Here is a 15,592-nt window from a genome sequence, read left to right as displayed (position 1 = left end):
TTTATGACAGGTGTATGGCCAGCCCATCATTTGGATAATTTATTATAGATTATTTTCATAAATTACGAAATTCGTTCTTCTGGCTGCCAAATATAGGAAAAATGAGTTTGATTCTAATATATTAATTAGATTATCAAAATCAGTCACCGTGACTTAATTGGCTATGAAAACGAAATTTCGTTTTTATTGAGATTTAAATGAAAACTCGCAGGTAATGGTACCTGTAAAAGTTCGTTCGTTCGCCAGCATTTGTTTCAATGTAGATGCACCTTGATGATATATTATTATTCTTATTATTATTAATTGGAGTTACTGATGACATACGTCGAAGACATCTGTTGACGAAACTTTGAATTATTCCAGTAAGAAAGTCGTTTACACGCTAGATCTCAAATCCATAGAGCAATATGAGATCACGTTTAACTTTAATCGTCTTATTTTTGTGAAGAAGGTAGATTTCGCTGAATTCCATATTTGACGCAACTGCGAGTATGTGATCTTACTGAACTCGATGCGTAGATCATCAAGTTTGGCTTGCATGTCGAAGTGTTTCATTGAAATTAAGCAGATGTGGTGTGCATATATAAGCCAAGTCATCAAGTTGTTTAGTAAAGTTCAAATAAATGCGACTTTGTTTTCCATTAATAGAGTTTCGTTGAATATCGTCGATAAAGATGAGAAAGAGTATCGTCGAAGAGTATTTTTTTACCAAAAGTATCTTGCATATTTATGTTATAGCTAGGAGATTTTTTTAAAAAACTTTCCATTAAGTATATTTTAAAAAAAATTGTTAAATGAATAATAAAAATGCAACTCTGTGTTAAAATAGCGCATATGTTATTATCGTGGTGAAAACATATGTTAAAGAAAATTTGACAGGTGCCAAGAGAAAATTACTCAATTGTTCTCGAAGAGCGCTATTTGTTTACGTTTTTATAATTCAAAAATTAATGTGAGAGGAATTGCTGTCAACAGAAAATCGTTGTAAATAGGTAATTCACCGGGCGCTTATACTCTTTTAAACAAAATTTGGTATTTTTATCTTTAAGATTTTATGACGAATAGCAAAGGCCAAAGTACTCAACAATAGTATTTGTTTAGAACTTTATTAGAGAAACTTAAAAAAGTGAATTAATATGTTCCTGAAATATTTAGTTGTTTGAAAAACGAAGTTAATGCAAACAACTACGTGCATATCCACAATACTTCACAAATACTTGCACACCACAAAGTATCTGTGCATAAATTTTTTTGCCTTTAATGCTTAAGTGTATTCCATTTAATAGTTGACAAATTGCAACGCAATAGCTTCAAGTGGTTTCTGTTTCTTTATTTTAACAAAGTTCGAAATCTTTAGATATTGAATTATTTTTTATTATTAAATAAAACGTGAATTATTTATTATTTGTGAAACAACATATTTGTAAAGAATTATTGACACTTTTACTAGAAATAATGGACTGCGGAGTCTCAACTATACGATGTTTTCTTATTATTTTTAACGTACTATGCGCGGTGAGTCGGTTCATCGTCATTCACTTATGTGTCATCGTGTCACTTAACATCTTTTCCATATTAAATGTTGTTGAATTTCTATAGATCGGTGGAGGATTTATCGTGGCGTTCGGTACATTCGCTATTACTTACTTAGAGAGTGCCAATTCGACGTTCTATATAATTGCAATAACCATTGGATGCCTTGTGTTCTTGGTGAGCTTAATGGGATGCATTGGTGCAATGTGCAATATGCCTTGCTTCCTATTGAGCGTGAGTATTAAGAATTAGTCGGATTCAATTTGTTACGTAATAAATTACTTAATAATTAATTCTTTTTTATATTAAGAATGCGATTTTTCTGGGCATTTTAATCGGAGCTGAAGTTGCTGTTATGTATATCTATTCCTCATATGATTTTCAAATTTCATCTGATAACGTTCAGAAATTATGGATGAAAGAATTGAAGGAACCAGGTGCAATGTCTGCTTTGGAGCAACACGTAAATATATTGTGTATATAAATATCTAACATATTATTTTATACTTATACTTGTTTTACTACTTAGATCAAGTGCTGTGGTTTGCATAGCCCTCAAGACTATGTAGATCACAATATGACTATTCCCCAAAGTTGCTATGAAGATTACTATTCTATTAATCCACAAAAGCTCTTCATTAAGGGTTGCTGGGAAAGAATAGCTGAAGAATCATTGCATGTTGGAAGTGAGTTGAAGTCTACCTTCGGTATTGTTTGTAGCATTGAGGTAAGTTAACATAAGTATGCAAATATTTTATAAAAATTTTATGAAAATATATTTTTATATATAAAGTAGAAGATTGTTTCAAACTAAAGTAAACATAAAAGATATTTATAACTTAAAAAAATGGTTGTATTCACCATGTAGAGTAATAAGCTCAGTACCAGAGTAAAAGTGCAATGCAGCTTGAGCAAAGTGCCTGTTTCGTTTTTTTCGTTTTATTCTTCCACGGAAAGATAATTTAATAAGAATAAACAACAATGATCTCTAAACTCTAGTTTAGTAAAAAACGTGTAAAAAGTGCACACAGTGCAATTTTAATTAGTATTCATTGGTTTCAAGAACGACCGCGTTAATGTCCGTTAACGACAAAATGCAATTTAATACTCCCAAAAAGAACAACACAAGCAGAACCCTGCGGGCTACAACAACGTGCAATGCTAGCACTTTCGCGAAAAATATTTGTGACATAATTTTGTCATAATAAAACACAACATTTCTATGATCAAATTTGGTCATTTATTTTATTTCAACTACAGAGACATTTTATTATTGTTGTCCCTGTTGGAAAAAGGCTTAGAATATTCCCAAAGTAAGACATTCCTCTCGTAAAAGGTGACTAAAATTCATTAGGTCTGTACTGTTTTGGAGTATAACAGGTAGGAAGTGGGTTTTTATTTACGATATTCCACTAAAAGTGAAATTTGGTACTATGGTATCTAGGTGTTCACAACTTTGATTGTGTTGGACACTGGGTTGGTTAGAAGAGGGAGTGACGTGATGGCTGTACGGAGAGTGTTGATAGTAGAGGTTTAAATAGATCTCGTTTCTTAAGAATTAAGAAGTTATATTGAAATATATTACTTCAGTTGGTACTAGCGGCATAATATGTAATTGGGCGCCTAATTTTTATATGTTTATTGAGGGCACCGTGGTGTTGGTCTCTAACGGCAGATTTGAAACAACTAATCCATGTGTTCCTGTTGATATACAATTCCGCTATGATGTACTTGTTATTATTCAAACTCATAGCATAACCTTTCTTGTCGTGTACTTTCATCTCTTTTTGATTATAATACATTTTCGTACATTATTTCATGTGATCCAATTTATTTTGTTTCAAGAGATTTGCAGGTAGTTTGCATATAATATATAATACAATAATATATTACACATTTACACTTATAAGTTTTTAATTTTTGTCCTAACAAAAAGTTTTTTTTACAGTTAATCGCATCGATGTTTGCCTGCTTTTTGGCGATTAAAACTTCCCGAAGTTCTTATCAAAGGATTCCTTGAAGTGAACTCATGAACAAATTATCTACAAAAACGACATATATAATCAAGTGATAATTAAAGTATAATCTGTTAGTTTTTGCATATACGTATGTAGTAGATTAAAATATATATATATATAAAATATAATAAATTTATATAGTGATAAATGAAGTCGTTACAAAGATATTGACTCAAAGTCAGCTAACTTTTTACATATTTATACAAAATTGAGTATTAAATATAAAATAAAAAGCGTAATATTTCCATTTATAAAAAAAATAAATAATTTAATTTTATTTAAATCAGATTCACCTAATTCGATAGCAAATGAGTACGAGAAGTGACATGATTTAATCTTGGTTCCGGTAGTGCTTCTATTTCCTGTTCCATAAATCGAATTTCAGTGCGGTTTTTCAAGTATATCATTATACTCATAACAATTGCGTAAACAAAGACGATACCCTGTAAAATAAATTAGTAACAAGTAAAGCGGATCTTATACAACATAAAAACTCGCAACAGATCAGACGATCATATCATGTGAGTGTTTATAATAATCTCTACTTACTTCAACAATTATTAAAGTCACATTAAATAAATAATTCCGATGTGCCGCAGATTTGTAGAAAGCCTGCAAAGCTTCCAAACATCCACGCGTGTAGGGTTCTGTATTTTCCCTGGCGCTTGCATCATAATAGCAACTTTTCGGTGTTGCCATGCCCTTATATTTGTAATCATGGGAATTGTATAAAGCACAGCAGTGATACTATAAGTTATAAATAATCATTAAAAATAATCGCAGTACTATATATGATATTCACATTGCTTTCCAAAGTTTCCATATAATTTGGTTGACTTTCCACCATTTGCCAAGAGTTCTGTAAGTTTTCGAGTGAATTCTGAAAAAATGCAATAGGTCGATATGCACGCATTTGCAGGATTTGCATTATAAACAGCATTGACATAAAAAATGCATACTGAAAATTTGATTAGAGTAACTTTTGTTAAATATAATATTTTTTCTTAAAGCATTTAGATATTTACAATTAAGTTCACTCCAATTTGTTCGCACACTATGCCATAGCAACCAAAGAATGTGACCATCCCTAAAAGAGAACCTAGTATTATGGCCACAATGAAGTAGCTGTGTTCATCTGTGCTTGGCCTTGCATATTCCAAACCTGTAATTCCGACTGATATGATGCCTAATCCAAGTATCTGCAATTTGAAAATAATATGATATCCGGTATAGTAAGTGAGATGCTTATTTGATCAAATTCTTGAAAATAATATCATGGCTCTGTACTATCGCAAAACAGTCAAGAGTATAATCGCGAAAAGAGCTGATTCAAACAAACTACATAATTGATCGCGTTTAAATCTTAGGGTCGGGTTAAGCACACAGACCGGTATATGAGAAATTGTAGTGGATTTGAGAATGAGAGAGAGAGAGAGTAAATTTTGGTCAAAGGCATAGAAAGGCTCATTACGTTGGGCAAAATAGTATTGCTCAGTAGTAAATGTAGGAATTAGATGATGACTATCGCAAATATTCTTGTGATTGTTTGGGACCAAAACAAAATTGAGCACGCCTTAGCTAATATATTTCATACAGAATTCAAAATTATTTTTATGAAGAGATTTTTCGAACATTAATGAATTATAACAACAATAATTAATTTTATATTATTTTAATTAAATTTTTGTTGGACTATACAACTGTTTCGAGTATTGCCAAATATCCAACAGTACTGGTCTTGGAAATAATTTGTGTATTTAATTATTCGTAAACAATGTTTTGAGACTGCAAGTACCAGGAATCGAACTAGTGTTCTGCCAAAATTGAAGTTTAGAGTCAGCGCTTCTTAACCAACTGGTTCTAAGCCGTACTTGGCTTTTATGTTCACACATTTTTCTGGAGTTTTTTTAATTTTCTGTAAAAGTTTTATTAACAAATTCACTTGCTGTGTTTATATTAGACCGAAATAATAAACTAGCTGTAGAATAATTGAATTATTTAATTAAATTAATCTATTATTAAATTAATTTTTTATTTTTAATTGTTAAATTTCAATACTATTCTGTTTGTAGAGTCGTTCTTTACTGCATGATTTATATATTCTTTCTTATGTATAGAAGCTAATCTGGGCACGTAATACTGAGAAAGTCATACTGATGTTACTCCACGAGTCGCACGGGCGAGTCCAATATTTTGTGAATATAAGTTGTAATTTACTGTCACATTTTTCAGACGGAAATAACTACAACAGCAAAAATTCATTTTATATTATTTTAATTAATTGAATTTTAAATTTAAAAAAAAATGATTGCTTAATTTAAATGACTTTTGGAAAATTTCTTTGTTTTACACTTTGATTTTTCCATATTAAAAAATTTATTTTAATCATTTATACGATTAATTATAAAAAACCGATATCTCGCATACCAAACACAGAATATTGAACATAAATGATAAACACTTTATAGTTGATAGCCAAGCACCCATTCTGCACGAAAACTCAAATTTCTTTTGATCACTAAATAATAATAAATAATATTAGAAATATATTTTCATTAACAAATTTGCACGCTTTCTTTCTCATTCAACATTCAACTTGAAAATGTGATTATTTACACAATAAATTTGCGACTAAAGAAAGATTTTTTCTCGATGATACCAAAGCAGGTGTCAATAACCTCGAGTTAAGATAACTATGTTAAATTAAGAAATCCTAATCTCCGTCGCATATTTATAGCCTTTGACCTACCATAATAATAATTAATTAATTAAACATTTATTATGGTTTAAAATTTGATAAAATTTATATAATTGCACTAATAATAGACATTAATTTCTTATAACAATAGTAAGTTATAGTTAAAAACATTTATATATATTACACATACATAAATATAAATACATATTCATATATATAAATAAATACATTTATATATATAATTACAGGAGCTCTAATATCATCATTTTACAATGTTTGAATAGTAAAGATTATAAATAGTAAAGTATAAAAATTACAAAAAAAGAAAAAAAAATTTGGGTAAATAAATAGATTTTTAGTATGACAGATAGTTAAAATGTCTAAAAGGAAAATGAGTTATAAATAAGAAGCATATGATTTGGAATCAAACTGAAAATATCACAAGTAGATGTCGATGGTGTAGTTGTGGAGTTATGCTGTGAAATGTTACTAAAATACATATATATTGGTTTTAAATCGCAATCATAAGTTCGATTTGAGCACAATTCCTTCAGTATATGAAATACCCACACTCTTCAATCATAGACAAGTTTCTCACTTCGAACTTGATTGAAAGGTTTTACATTCTCCATGGCAAAGGTATGAATCCCCATTTCTGTGTGATGTCTTTGATGTTGCACTCAACGGCAACCACAATTTTTTCAGTTGTATGTGAGCGCACGGATTTGGCTGACTTGAGTGTAAGACAAAATTTAGTTTGACTGTGTGTCAATTGTTGTGTCTAAAAAAAATTAAACGATTAAAAATGAATTAGTTATTTAATTTTACAGCTTATGTTTCACTTACATCCATGTCATAGATCCAATGTTGCTTCGGTTCATCGAAACATTGTGTCAACTGCACATTGGAAGTGGTTGCATTGCGGCTTTTAAGTAATTTTATAATGCCATGCTTTTGTTCGCTGTATGTCAGACATACATTATCATTAGTCATAATTTGCCCTTTGGGCGTTACAACAAACATATCCATTGAACTTGGATGTGCTGTGCAATCACCGACAGTTACAGGCTGCATGGAAGTGCGTGGTGCATCACGTTTTGTAGCGCGTAAACATTTATCTCTTTCCAAATCCAGCAGTGACACTAGCTGATCACTATTTTTATGAATTTCGTTGAAAATACGTGGCCATTCACGTGAAATTAGTCTACCAGGCAAATTTTTCATATTAGCGGTATATGCCTGTGCACTCTCCGTTTCACCGTCCAACCATATTATTTTGCCGAAAAATCGATCTGGCGCTGGAAAGAAATGCTCGGGCCAAATATGTTCCAAATACCATGAAAATGGTTTGCAGTTCAGTTTTTCACGTAATGCTAAACGTTCGCTAACATCGATTTCATTGGGTGTGGACAACGTGAGGCCGGAAGTATACAAAAACACAAAATATTGCCAATCATCCATCCATACCATAGCTGCACGTGCGATATTTTTAGTTAAGACTTCAGTCATGCCACCAGGGAATGTGTACGGCGTGCTACTGCGAAATACATGTCCTACATGTGAGCAGGGGCTTATCTCCACCGTACCGCCACATTGCCAAATGCGAAATGACATCTCAACATTTTCGCCACCCCATATCTGTAAGCATAATTTAACTGTTGATGTATTGATTTTACAATAAATCTCACAATAAGACTAACCTTCATATCACGATCATAAGCACCAATATCGAAAAAGTATTTCTTATCTATGGCAAATAAACCGCCAGCCATAGCTGGTGTAGCTATATTTGTGGTGGGATCTTCACGCTTCACGCCTCTTCTTTCCGCGCCAAACCAACGAAAACTCATTTGCCAATTAAATGCACCCCAATGGTTTTCAAAAGTTTTCGTATAACTAAAATTATCATCGGATATAATGTCAATAACTGGACATACGACACTGCTGCGTGATTCCTTAATGCGTGTCAACATTGGTTCCAACCAACCGCGTGAACATTCACAGTGTGCATCCAAAAATGTAAGTACTTCTCCTCTAGCATGTTCAGCACCTAAGAGACGTGCTGGTACCAAACCACCACGTGTTGGAGTACGCAGCAAACGCGTACGCACCGCTAGAACTTTAATATAGTTCTCCAGTGGCTTCTTCAGATAAGCTGAAATCAATATAATTTTTTCAATTGGTCGTTATGGTTATATGGCTATATACGTACTTCTGTCACTGGCATCATCGATGAGTATAATTTCCTTGAGCAATTTTTTCGGTGTACGGTTAATGACGCTGGTTATAGTGCGTAGCAGCACTGACCAAGCTTCATTGTGGAACACAATAATTACAGATGTGGTGGGTAGAGCGGTGGAGTATTTTTTTTCACGGCATCTATTATTAAAAAGTATAATTATAATACAATTGCTTTAAAATAATATAAGAATGTGAGTATTATAGAGTCCAAAAATAGAGGTTATATGTTTGTAGAAGGAAAATTGGAAAAAAATAGGTTTAACCTACAGCTGTGATTCGTTAATTTTGTTTTTTTTTAAAAAGTTAAAGACTATTTTTGAATTTATAATATATTTATTTCTAAATGACCATTCCAAGAAGACTTACTGAAAGAATTTATAATATATATAGTAGGTACATTTTAAAAACTTTCCTCACAAAAAATACGAATCCGGGATACGCAAAATCCTTGCAACAGTTTGGTTAAAGTATTCCGTTGGATTAAAGAAAGAATGTAACAAAATAAACTGAAATAGCGTAGACTCTAAATAGTTGTTTTGACAGTTAATATAAAAAAGTACAAAACAGTACAGTGGAGGAAAATGATGGAGATTGGGGTTTAGGTAGGGTGAGGAAGGATAGAGCTTTTGATAAAAAGGAATGCGAATAAGCATGAGGTAGAAAAAATAGGTGAGGACCGTTGAACCTAGACGGATACAGGCGAAGGAATTGTGCTGCTCCAATACCTCGAAACTATGATAAGGTTCAAGTTTGTTTATGCATTGGAGTATAATAACAGTTGAACAAATTCATAAGGAGTGATCAGCAGTTGGTTCCACTTTGAAATAGGACATATTTATGTGCGAGAAGTAATTGGTTAGCATATAGCCATTTTCTTATCTCTATTCGGAAGAATGACCGTCGCTTAGACTTGTACTAAAAATTAGTACTTATTCTTAACGTTGATTAACCTGCAAACACTTACTTTCAGACTTGTTTGGATAGGCATAACTGTTGTAAGTTTTTAAATAAAGCGATTTAGGTTAGCATTCCAGTGCTTTGGTCTAATTTTATTGAACACATTAGTAATTAGCGGCTATTAATATTCTCAACTATTGTAACCAGCGAAAAGAGCTTCATTGTGTGTTGGGCGATGAATGCCCAACGCATATTAATTAGCATTAGCAATATTTTTTTTTTTTTTGCAACATGTTTGGTATTATTCGCTAACAAGTTTGTTGTTATAACGTGTGAAAAAGCAGAAGACTTAAGGTATGAGAGAGTTGGTGGGTACTTAAATAAAACCACCCTTTGCCGAGAGTTCTCGTCAGGGTTACTTTCTAAAAGCATCTGTCTAAATAAGCGTTTCACTGTGTGTGAAGTACATCGCAATTACAAGTAAATTGATATTATTAGCTTTGAAAGACCGCTGTTAAGAAACTCTCTCTGTTTAACAACTATACGAACTAATATATGTATCTGTATATATGTACACAGCCGTCCACGAGAAAAAAAAATTGCTTATGGGAAAGATGACGGATACAGTTAATTTTTCATTGTTCATAAAGATATAAATATTTGATTGATTTTGATTTATTTATATTTTTAAACGTTCTTTGTGTCTGTTAAGTAAGGAGCAGGCATTGGAAGCTGTTAAAGCTTTAAGTATGACATGCTAGAAAAGATGTTAAGAATCGTTGGTTTATTAAGATCACCAAGTGCAACTCATCATTACCAACTGAGATTATAGTAGCTATTTTCTTCGTTTTTGTGGTCATAAATAATGAGAATTTTTTATTTTGAAACAGTATTCAATTTTATTTGAGTTACCGCAAAAACTCGGTAGCAAATTTTGTCTGGATTGGCATATATACAAATAAATATAGTAATATTTAGGTCCGTAGCTAGAAATTTACTTCTCGGTGAACTTTCAGTTAATTTTCGGTATTAATAATGAATATATATATATATGTATAAATGGTCTTTGATTCATTGAGGGGCTGGAACGCTTTTTAGGTACGTGCCTGCCTGTAAACATCACTTATTAATAGTCATAATGTGTTAATAATCAATATACATTAGTATAAATATTGTCCTGCGATACATTGAGGGCTTGGAACCCTCTTTGGGTGCGTACTAATATACATCACTTTCCTATATAATAAATATAGGTTAAGACACTTTTATCTTATCTTATTATTAACAGTCATTCATATACGTTAATAATGAATACATATTAGTATAAATTTGGTCGTTTGACTCATTAAGGGGCTGGAACACTCTTTGGGCGCATGCCTGTGTACAGCACTTTCCTATATAATAAATATATATCAAGATTTTTATCTAAACCTATTATAAACAGTTATAATGCATTACTAATGAATACGTGCATTAGTATACATTTTATTTGTGGATTCATTGAGGGAAGAATTTCTTCCTGTTTCTGTATACATCGTTTTCCTACACGATAAATATTTCGGTGTTTTTTCTTTTTAAATATATATATAATATACGTATTATTTATTTTATTTTAATATTAATATTGTTTCCATTAAATTTTCAATACTTAAATTATATATTAAATAGTAGTGTATATGTACACATATATAATATATAACAATATTATATTGTGTATTGAGTGGCATATGGAGTAATTGCACACGAACACTTCAAGTTCAAGTTCAAGTTAATTTTAGTTATTGATTAGTGACGTATATCACCTGGTTTTCCTGGGCAGATTCTTTTGGGTATACATAAAATCACTGTTCGTTTTTTTTTATGGTTTTTTTTTACGATTTTAAAATTCAACTTCAAACACTTTGAAGCGTTTTTATTCACCTTCACATAATTTTTACTTTGTATTGTTGTATTGTTATTAGATTTAGAAACACCAAGCCCTTAAAATGCATATATTAAATTTTAATCACGATTTCTAATTTTATTTAATTTAATTTACGGTTTCCTCTTGACACGGAAATATTTGATTATAATTTTATTTAGTAGCTTGAATTAAGTAAATTCAAAACTACTCAAGCAGAAGTGTAATTATTTTACTTACAAAATAAAAAAATAATAATATAAATTGCAGTTTAGAATTAATTATCCACATAGTTCTAAGACTTATTGGTTAATCCAAGCCAACTTTTAATCACTCCACTCATCTAACAATTTAATCCATAGTTTAATCTCAGTTTTAATTACAAAGAAGATACCGCGCGGCAATGGCAATCTTCGAAATTTAACTAAAGCGCATATTAGGTAGGTAACTACTACTATTTAATAATTAAACCAAACAAAAAAAAAAAAGAAAAAAATATAAAAAAATATATAAACAAGAAAAAGCAAAAACAATGCAATTAATTGTGTTGTGAAGTATCGGTTTGAAGTGTTAGTCGAGGAGTTGAATTGTTGAATTTGTTAAATAATAAAAATTAATTGTTAAGCATAAAATGTCATTAAAATCATAATAAAAGCTTTGTACTCTTAATGGTTAATTAATTTTTAGGCGACGCTCAAGGCTATCGGAAACAGTTACTCACTCTTTGATTCTGTAATCTCGTAGAGTGCGGTTAAGTGGTATACGGTCGCTGGCCAAGAGATTGAAGCTGTTCAGCCTAAAGAAGCGCTGCATGCGAAAGCCATCGCGAGGCGGTATGAAAACTGGTCGTCCCTCAGCACCTTCGCCTTGTATGGGGTTAAAACTGTTTATATTGTATTCATCTGCAAAACGAATTGCCACAATATTTTAAAAGATAACAACAATAACAAGCAAAAAAAATTAACAAAAATAATAAATAGAAAAAATTATTTTTTTTTTTTGCATTTGCACTTAAATTGATTGTATTACCTGCTGTCATATTTCCAAATATATCACCTTTTCCAATATAATGGGCGATGACATTTTTTCTGGTGAAGACTGAGCGACGTCTTGGTGCAGGTTTCGGTTGGCTAATAATACATAAAATTAAAAGAAATTCTAATAAGAAAATAACATATTTAAGTGGAATATTGAAACGCATTATGTTCAAGTGGATGCGGTCAACTGTGATGGACAGTCGTAACACCCCTCAAGACAAAACAGACAAATAAAAACTCTTAACGTCAGAGGTAACAACTGCAACGAACGATGGTAACAGCGCTATTAATCGCTGTTGCAATAATAAATATTAGAAATGCATAACGAACGAAACCGCCTACGCTCTCAGCTGCTTGGTTGCAACATAAAAAGCAACAAAAGCAACAAAAACAACAATACTACCACCACCACTACCAACAACAATACCAACAACAACATAATGCCAATAACCAAATTTTCTATATAAACTTACTTGTGCTCTTGGTCATAGTTTTGTATGCTGGAGACGTATAAGTTGATGCTGAGTGCGAACATAAAGAACGCAAAAAACAACAAAAACAAATAGAGTAGCCATAGTTTCTTTAATTGTTGAAATGGTAAACCCATTTTTGTTGTTGGTCTTCAGCAGTAAAATATGTAAATGCAAGAATTTTAGCTGACGTCTTTGGACGGACAGTTTGGCGTGTAATATGAATATTTGTTCAAATGGCTAGAAATTATTGTATAGAAATTTGCAAAATACACTTTGCAATTTGTTTACTTCATTGTAATTGTTATTTTTTTTCGTTTTTGTTATTGTTACTGTTACTGTTAAATAGACATTAATTATACCGCACAAAACAAAAATTGCAAAACACACCTGCGCGAACATAAACAATACTAAACAGTTGGTGAAGACTACACGTATTGACATTTGCCATAAAATTACTAGGGCAACGCTCTCTTTGTAAATAAACCAACTGGGTTGCCGTGTGCTATAAACGTACTAAACTGTAATAATTCTGAGTGGCTTGTGTAATTTCAATACTTTTGCTACACATGATATACACGAAAATTATTTTTATGCATACATATAAGCAAATCATGAGTTAAATAGTGTAATACACTTAAATGTAATTAGTTTCATATAAAGTTTGAATTAATTGATATAAAGCGAAAATGAAATAAAAATATTATTAATTATATTTACAAATAGTAGCAACAAAAATTTTATATTATACTTTTAGGGTTAGGTTATTCTTTATGAAAGTGTATTTTCACGCTAATTTCAGGCTAAAATTTTTTTATTTTATAAAAATTAAACTGTTGATCAGTTTTTTGGTGATGACCACAGACCAATGATTTCTTTTTCCAATTTTTATTTTTTAACAACAAATAAAAATGATGTCAACCAATTAGCCTGAAAAAACATTTTTATTGAAATCGTTTGGTCACAAAATAATTAATATTTAAGTTATTCTTTATGACATATACGGAAATCATTTTTTTTTATTTAACAATATGTCTTTATTGAAACGCCTAACAATCTTAAAGACTAATAATATTACATTACAAATTATTTTATATAAACATATTATAATAATATATATAATGATTTGTAAATTATTTCAGAGGTCTCTGAATAAATAGTCAAGGCTTATTTACCAGATACCACTGAGAATAGGTTGAATTAATTAGGGTGTTCTTTAGGTTAGCAGAATGGCGGATTTATCATTCCGTTTCAGTCTAGAGGAATTTGTCAAATATGACAAATTCAAGCAAGAGGTCTAGCCAGCGGATTTACCTGGTTTTCATTTTTATGCATACATATAAACAAATTTTAAATAATATACATAATTGTAAATATGTAAATATTTCACTAAGTGCGTTCATATAACCGTATACGTAAACGCATAAAATTATACAATTGATTAATTGTATATATAAAAAGTAGCATAGTTATAAGATCACCAATGTGTTCCGAGTTATTTAAGACCTAGTATTGTCATGACAGAGCACATTTTGTTTTCACTTGTCATCTGTTGGCAAGTTCTGATCGCTTTTATTTGTTTATTTCTTTTAAGTTACAGTAGACTGAATCAGCTCGTAATAGACAATTTTCTTCCAATCTCACTAAACACTCAACATAGCCTTGCTTGTCGCCAATCTAGGCATGGAAGTCGTTTGTCACCGGGCTTTGACCACGACCACGATTGAACATACTTACATTTAATCCATTTTTCATTGTCCATAAATGATTCCAAACTGTAATGTGATTGATGTTTAGTGATTCCTTTAGCTTCTGACAGCATGCGTGTTGGGCTTGCTTCTGCAGTTCTAAAATATCATCGACATTTTTACTGGGTGGCCGATTAAAGTGAGCTCCATTTTGGAGTGTCTAAGCACTTGTAAGTAATCTCCTTTATAGTTGACTATCTGAAAATAGCTTATATACCAAATGAACCAAATTGTTTTATATGACATTATCTTAATTGAAATAAAAAATTTTTTTGTAATTGTTAAAAGCTATCACTCCGTCAACAACCATATCTATTTGTTAAAAATTTTATTTCCTCAAAGCATTTTTAATGTTTTTGCTATTTATAATAAACACTTTACTTTTTGATCTGTTATCAGATCAAGTTCATTAATATTTATATATTTAACTTAGCAAACATATTTTGTACATTTTGTTATATATATGCTTCCAAATAAATGTCCATATATCTCTAAAACTGTTTAGTATCCTTAAAATTAGCGGTAAAGTTGCCTTCTTTTATTGTTTTTGAAGCTGATTGCCAACATACCAGAGAAGATAATTGTTATACCCTACAAAGAAAATTGTTCATTATTATTATTATATATATACATACATAATATTAAAATATTTTACCACCAATCCTACTAAAATCCAGTCACTAATAGTTTCTATTTCCGAACTATTTGCATAGGCTTCGCTAACAACTTGTATGCATCCAGTAGAATAGAGTAAAGTTGGAGTGGTTGAGTTTCCTCCAATATAACAGGCGGGAGGTAGTGGTAAGCCACTTTGTATATAATCATTGGGACCATTTTTGCCACAACAATTGTACTAGTAAATAAAATGATTAAATATATATTAAATGTATAAAGATTTTTTCTTTTAAATTGTAGTTATAGAAGTTTTATGAACCAAGTAATTATAAAGAAAGTGGAACCATTTTTACATCAATAAAATTTTAAATATATGTTAATTTCAAAATTTTTTCCTATTCTTGATAATATAGAAAACCTCACCGTAATTTTAAA

The 15,592-nt window shown here is 30.9% G+C and overlaps 4 protein-coding genes across 7 annotated transcripts in view; 1 reads left to right on the top strand and 3 right to left on the bottom strand.

Annotated features, from left to right (window-relative positions):
- The first annotated feature begins 917 nt into the window (after positions 1-917).
- LOC119678231 (protein late bloomer-like) lies at positions 918-3,748 on the top strand. Of its 4 annotated transcripts, none has more exons than XM_038089949.1 (6): positions 932-992; positions 1,451-1,515; positions 1,600-1,767; positions 1,844-1,996; positions 2,063-2,260; positions 3,482-3,748. In XM_038089949.1, the coding sequence occupies exons 2-6, from the start codon at positions 1,456-1,458 to the stop codon at positions 3,551-3,553; spliced, it is 651 nt and encodes a 216-aa protein (XP_037945877.1). In that variant the 5' UTR covers positions 932-992; positions 1,451-1,455; the 3' UTR covers positions 3,554-3,748. The 4 variants fall into 4 exon arrangements, with proteins under 4 accessions (XP_037945878.1, XP_037945877.1, XP_037945875.1 ...); XM_038089947.1 differs by lacking the exon at positions 932-992 and adding an exon at positions 1,164-1,357 and having other exon boundaries at positions 1,430-1,515; XM_038089948.1 differs by lacking the exon at positions 932-992 and adding an exon at positions 1,165-1,357.
- On the bottom strand, positions 3,487-6,152 carry LOC119678230 (protein late bloomer). Its single transcript, XM_038089946.1, has 6 exons — positions 5,979-6,152; positions 4,577-4,750; positions 4,354-4,509; positions 4,101-4,298; positions 3,845-3,994; positions 3,487-3,575 (listed from the first exon to the last, which is right to left on the bottom strand). The coding sequence occupies exons 1-5, from the start codon at positions 6,036-6,038 to the stop codon at positions 3,845-3,847; spliced, it is 738 nt and encodes a 245-aa protein (XP_037945874.1). The 5' UTR covers positions 6,039-6,152; the 3' UTR covers positions 3,487-3,575.
- A 341-nt stretch (positions 6,153-6,493) lies between these two features.
- Positions 6,494-13,223, bottom strand: LOC119678229 (polypeptide N-acetylgalactosaminyltransferase 3-like). Its single transcript, XM_038089945.1, has 7 exons — positions 12,798-13,223; positions 12,317-12,417; positions 12,009-12,189; positions 8,462-8,628; positions 7,950-8,404; positions 7,096-7,887; positions 6,494-7,030 (listed from the first exon to the last, which is right to left on the bottom strand). The coding sequence occupies exons 1-7, from the start codon at positions 12,929-12,931 to the stop codon at positions 6,869-6,871; spliced, it is 1,992 nt and encodes a 663-aa protein (XP_037945873.1). The 5' UTR covers positions 12,932-13,223; the 3' UTR covers positions 6,494-6,868.
- Positions 13,224-15,015: 1,792 nt separating this feature from the next.
- The window catches only part of LOC119674032 (protein late bloomer-like), a 2,658-nt gene continuing 2,081 nt past the window's right edge, over positions 15,016-15,592 (bottom strand). Inside the window, exons 2-3 of the mRNA XM_038085153.1 lie at positions 15,198-15,395; positions 15,016-15,133 (exon numbers count right to left, since the gene is read on the bottom strand). Coding sequence (XP_037941081.1) covers positions 15,059-15,133; positions 15,198-15,395 — 273 coding nt within the window. The 3' untranslated portion in view covers positions 15,016-15,058. The remainder of the gene's footprint in view (positions 15,134-15,197; positions 15,396-15,592) is intronic.

Source organism: Teleopsis dalmanni, chromosome 2 (genome assembly GCF_002237135.1).
Source record: "Teleopsis dalmanni isolate 2A chromosome 2, ASM223713v2, whole genome shotgun sequence".
NCBI classification, from domain to species: Eukaryota; Metazoa; Arthropoda; class Insecta; order Diptera; family Diopsidae; genus Teleopsis; species Teleopsis dalmanni.
This window is presented reverse-complemented; position numbering and strand designations above follow the sequence as displayed.

What these genes read in the sequence shown, in the direction of transcription:
- LOC119678231 (XM_038089949.1), top strand. Translation starts at nt 1,456, where the DNA reads ATGGACTGCGGAGTCTCAACTATACGATGTTTTCTTATTATTTTTAAC. An exon ending in TGCCTTGCTTCCTATTGAGC is followed by an intron (nt 1,768 to 1,843) that starts GTGAGTATTAAG and finishes TTTTATATTAAG; the next exon opens with AATGCGATTTTTCTGGGCAT. An exon ending in TGTCTGCTTTGGAGCAACAC is followed by an intron (nt 1,997 to 2,062) that starts GTAAATATATTG and finishes TTTACTACTTAG; the next exon opens with ATCAAGTGCTGTGGTTTGCA.
- LOC119678230 (XM_038089946.1), bottom strand. Translation starts at nt 6,038, where the DNA reads ATGGGTGCTTGGCTATCAACTATAAAGTGTTTATCATTTATGTTCAAT. An exon ending in AAATTGGAGTGAACTTAATT is followed by an intron (nt 4,510 to 4,576) that starts GTAAATATCTAA and finishes TCAAATTTTCAG; the next exon opens with TATGCATTTTTTATGTCAAT. An exon ending in TGGAAACTTTGGAAAGCAAT is followed by an intron (nt 4,299 to 4,353) that starts GTGAATATCATA and finishes TATAACTTATAG; the next exon opens with TATCACTGCTGTGCTTTATA.
- LOC119678229 (XM_038089945.1), bottom strand. Translation starts at nt 12,931, where the DNA reads ATGGGTTTACCATTTCAACAATTAAAGAAACTATGGCTACTCTATTTG. An exon ending in ATTTGGAAATATGACAGCAG is followed by an intron (nt 12,190 to 12,316) that starts GTAATACAATCA and finishes TTCGTTTTGCAG; the next exon opens with ATGAATACAATATAAACAGT. An exon ending in CTTATGATCGTGATATGAAG is followed by an intron (nt 7,888 to 7,949) that starts GTTAGTCTTATT and finishes TTATGCTTACAG; the next exon opens with ATATGGGGTGGCGAAAATGT.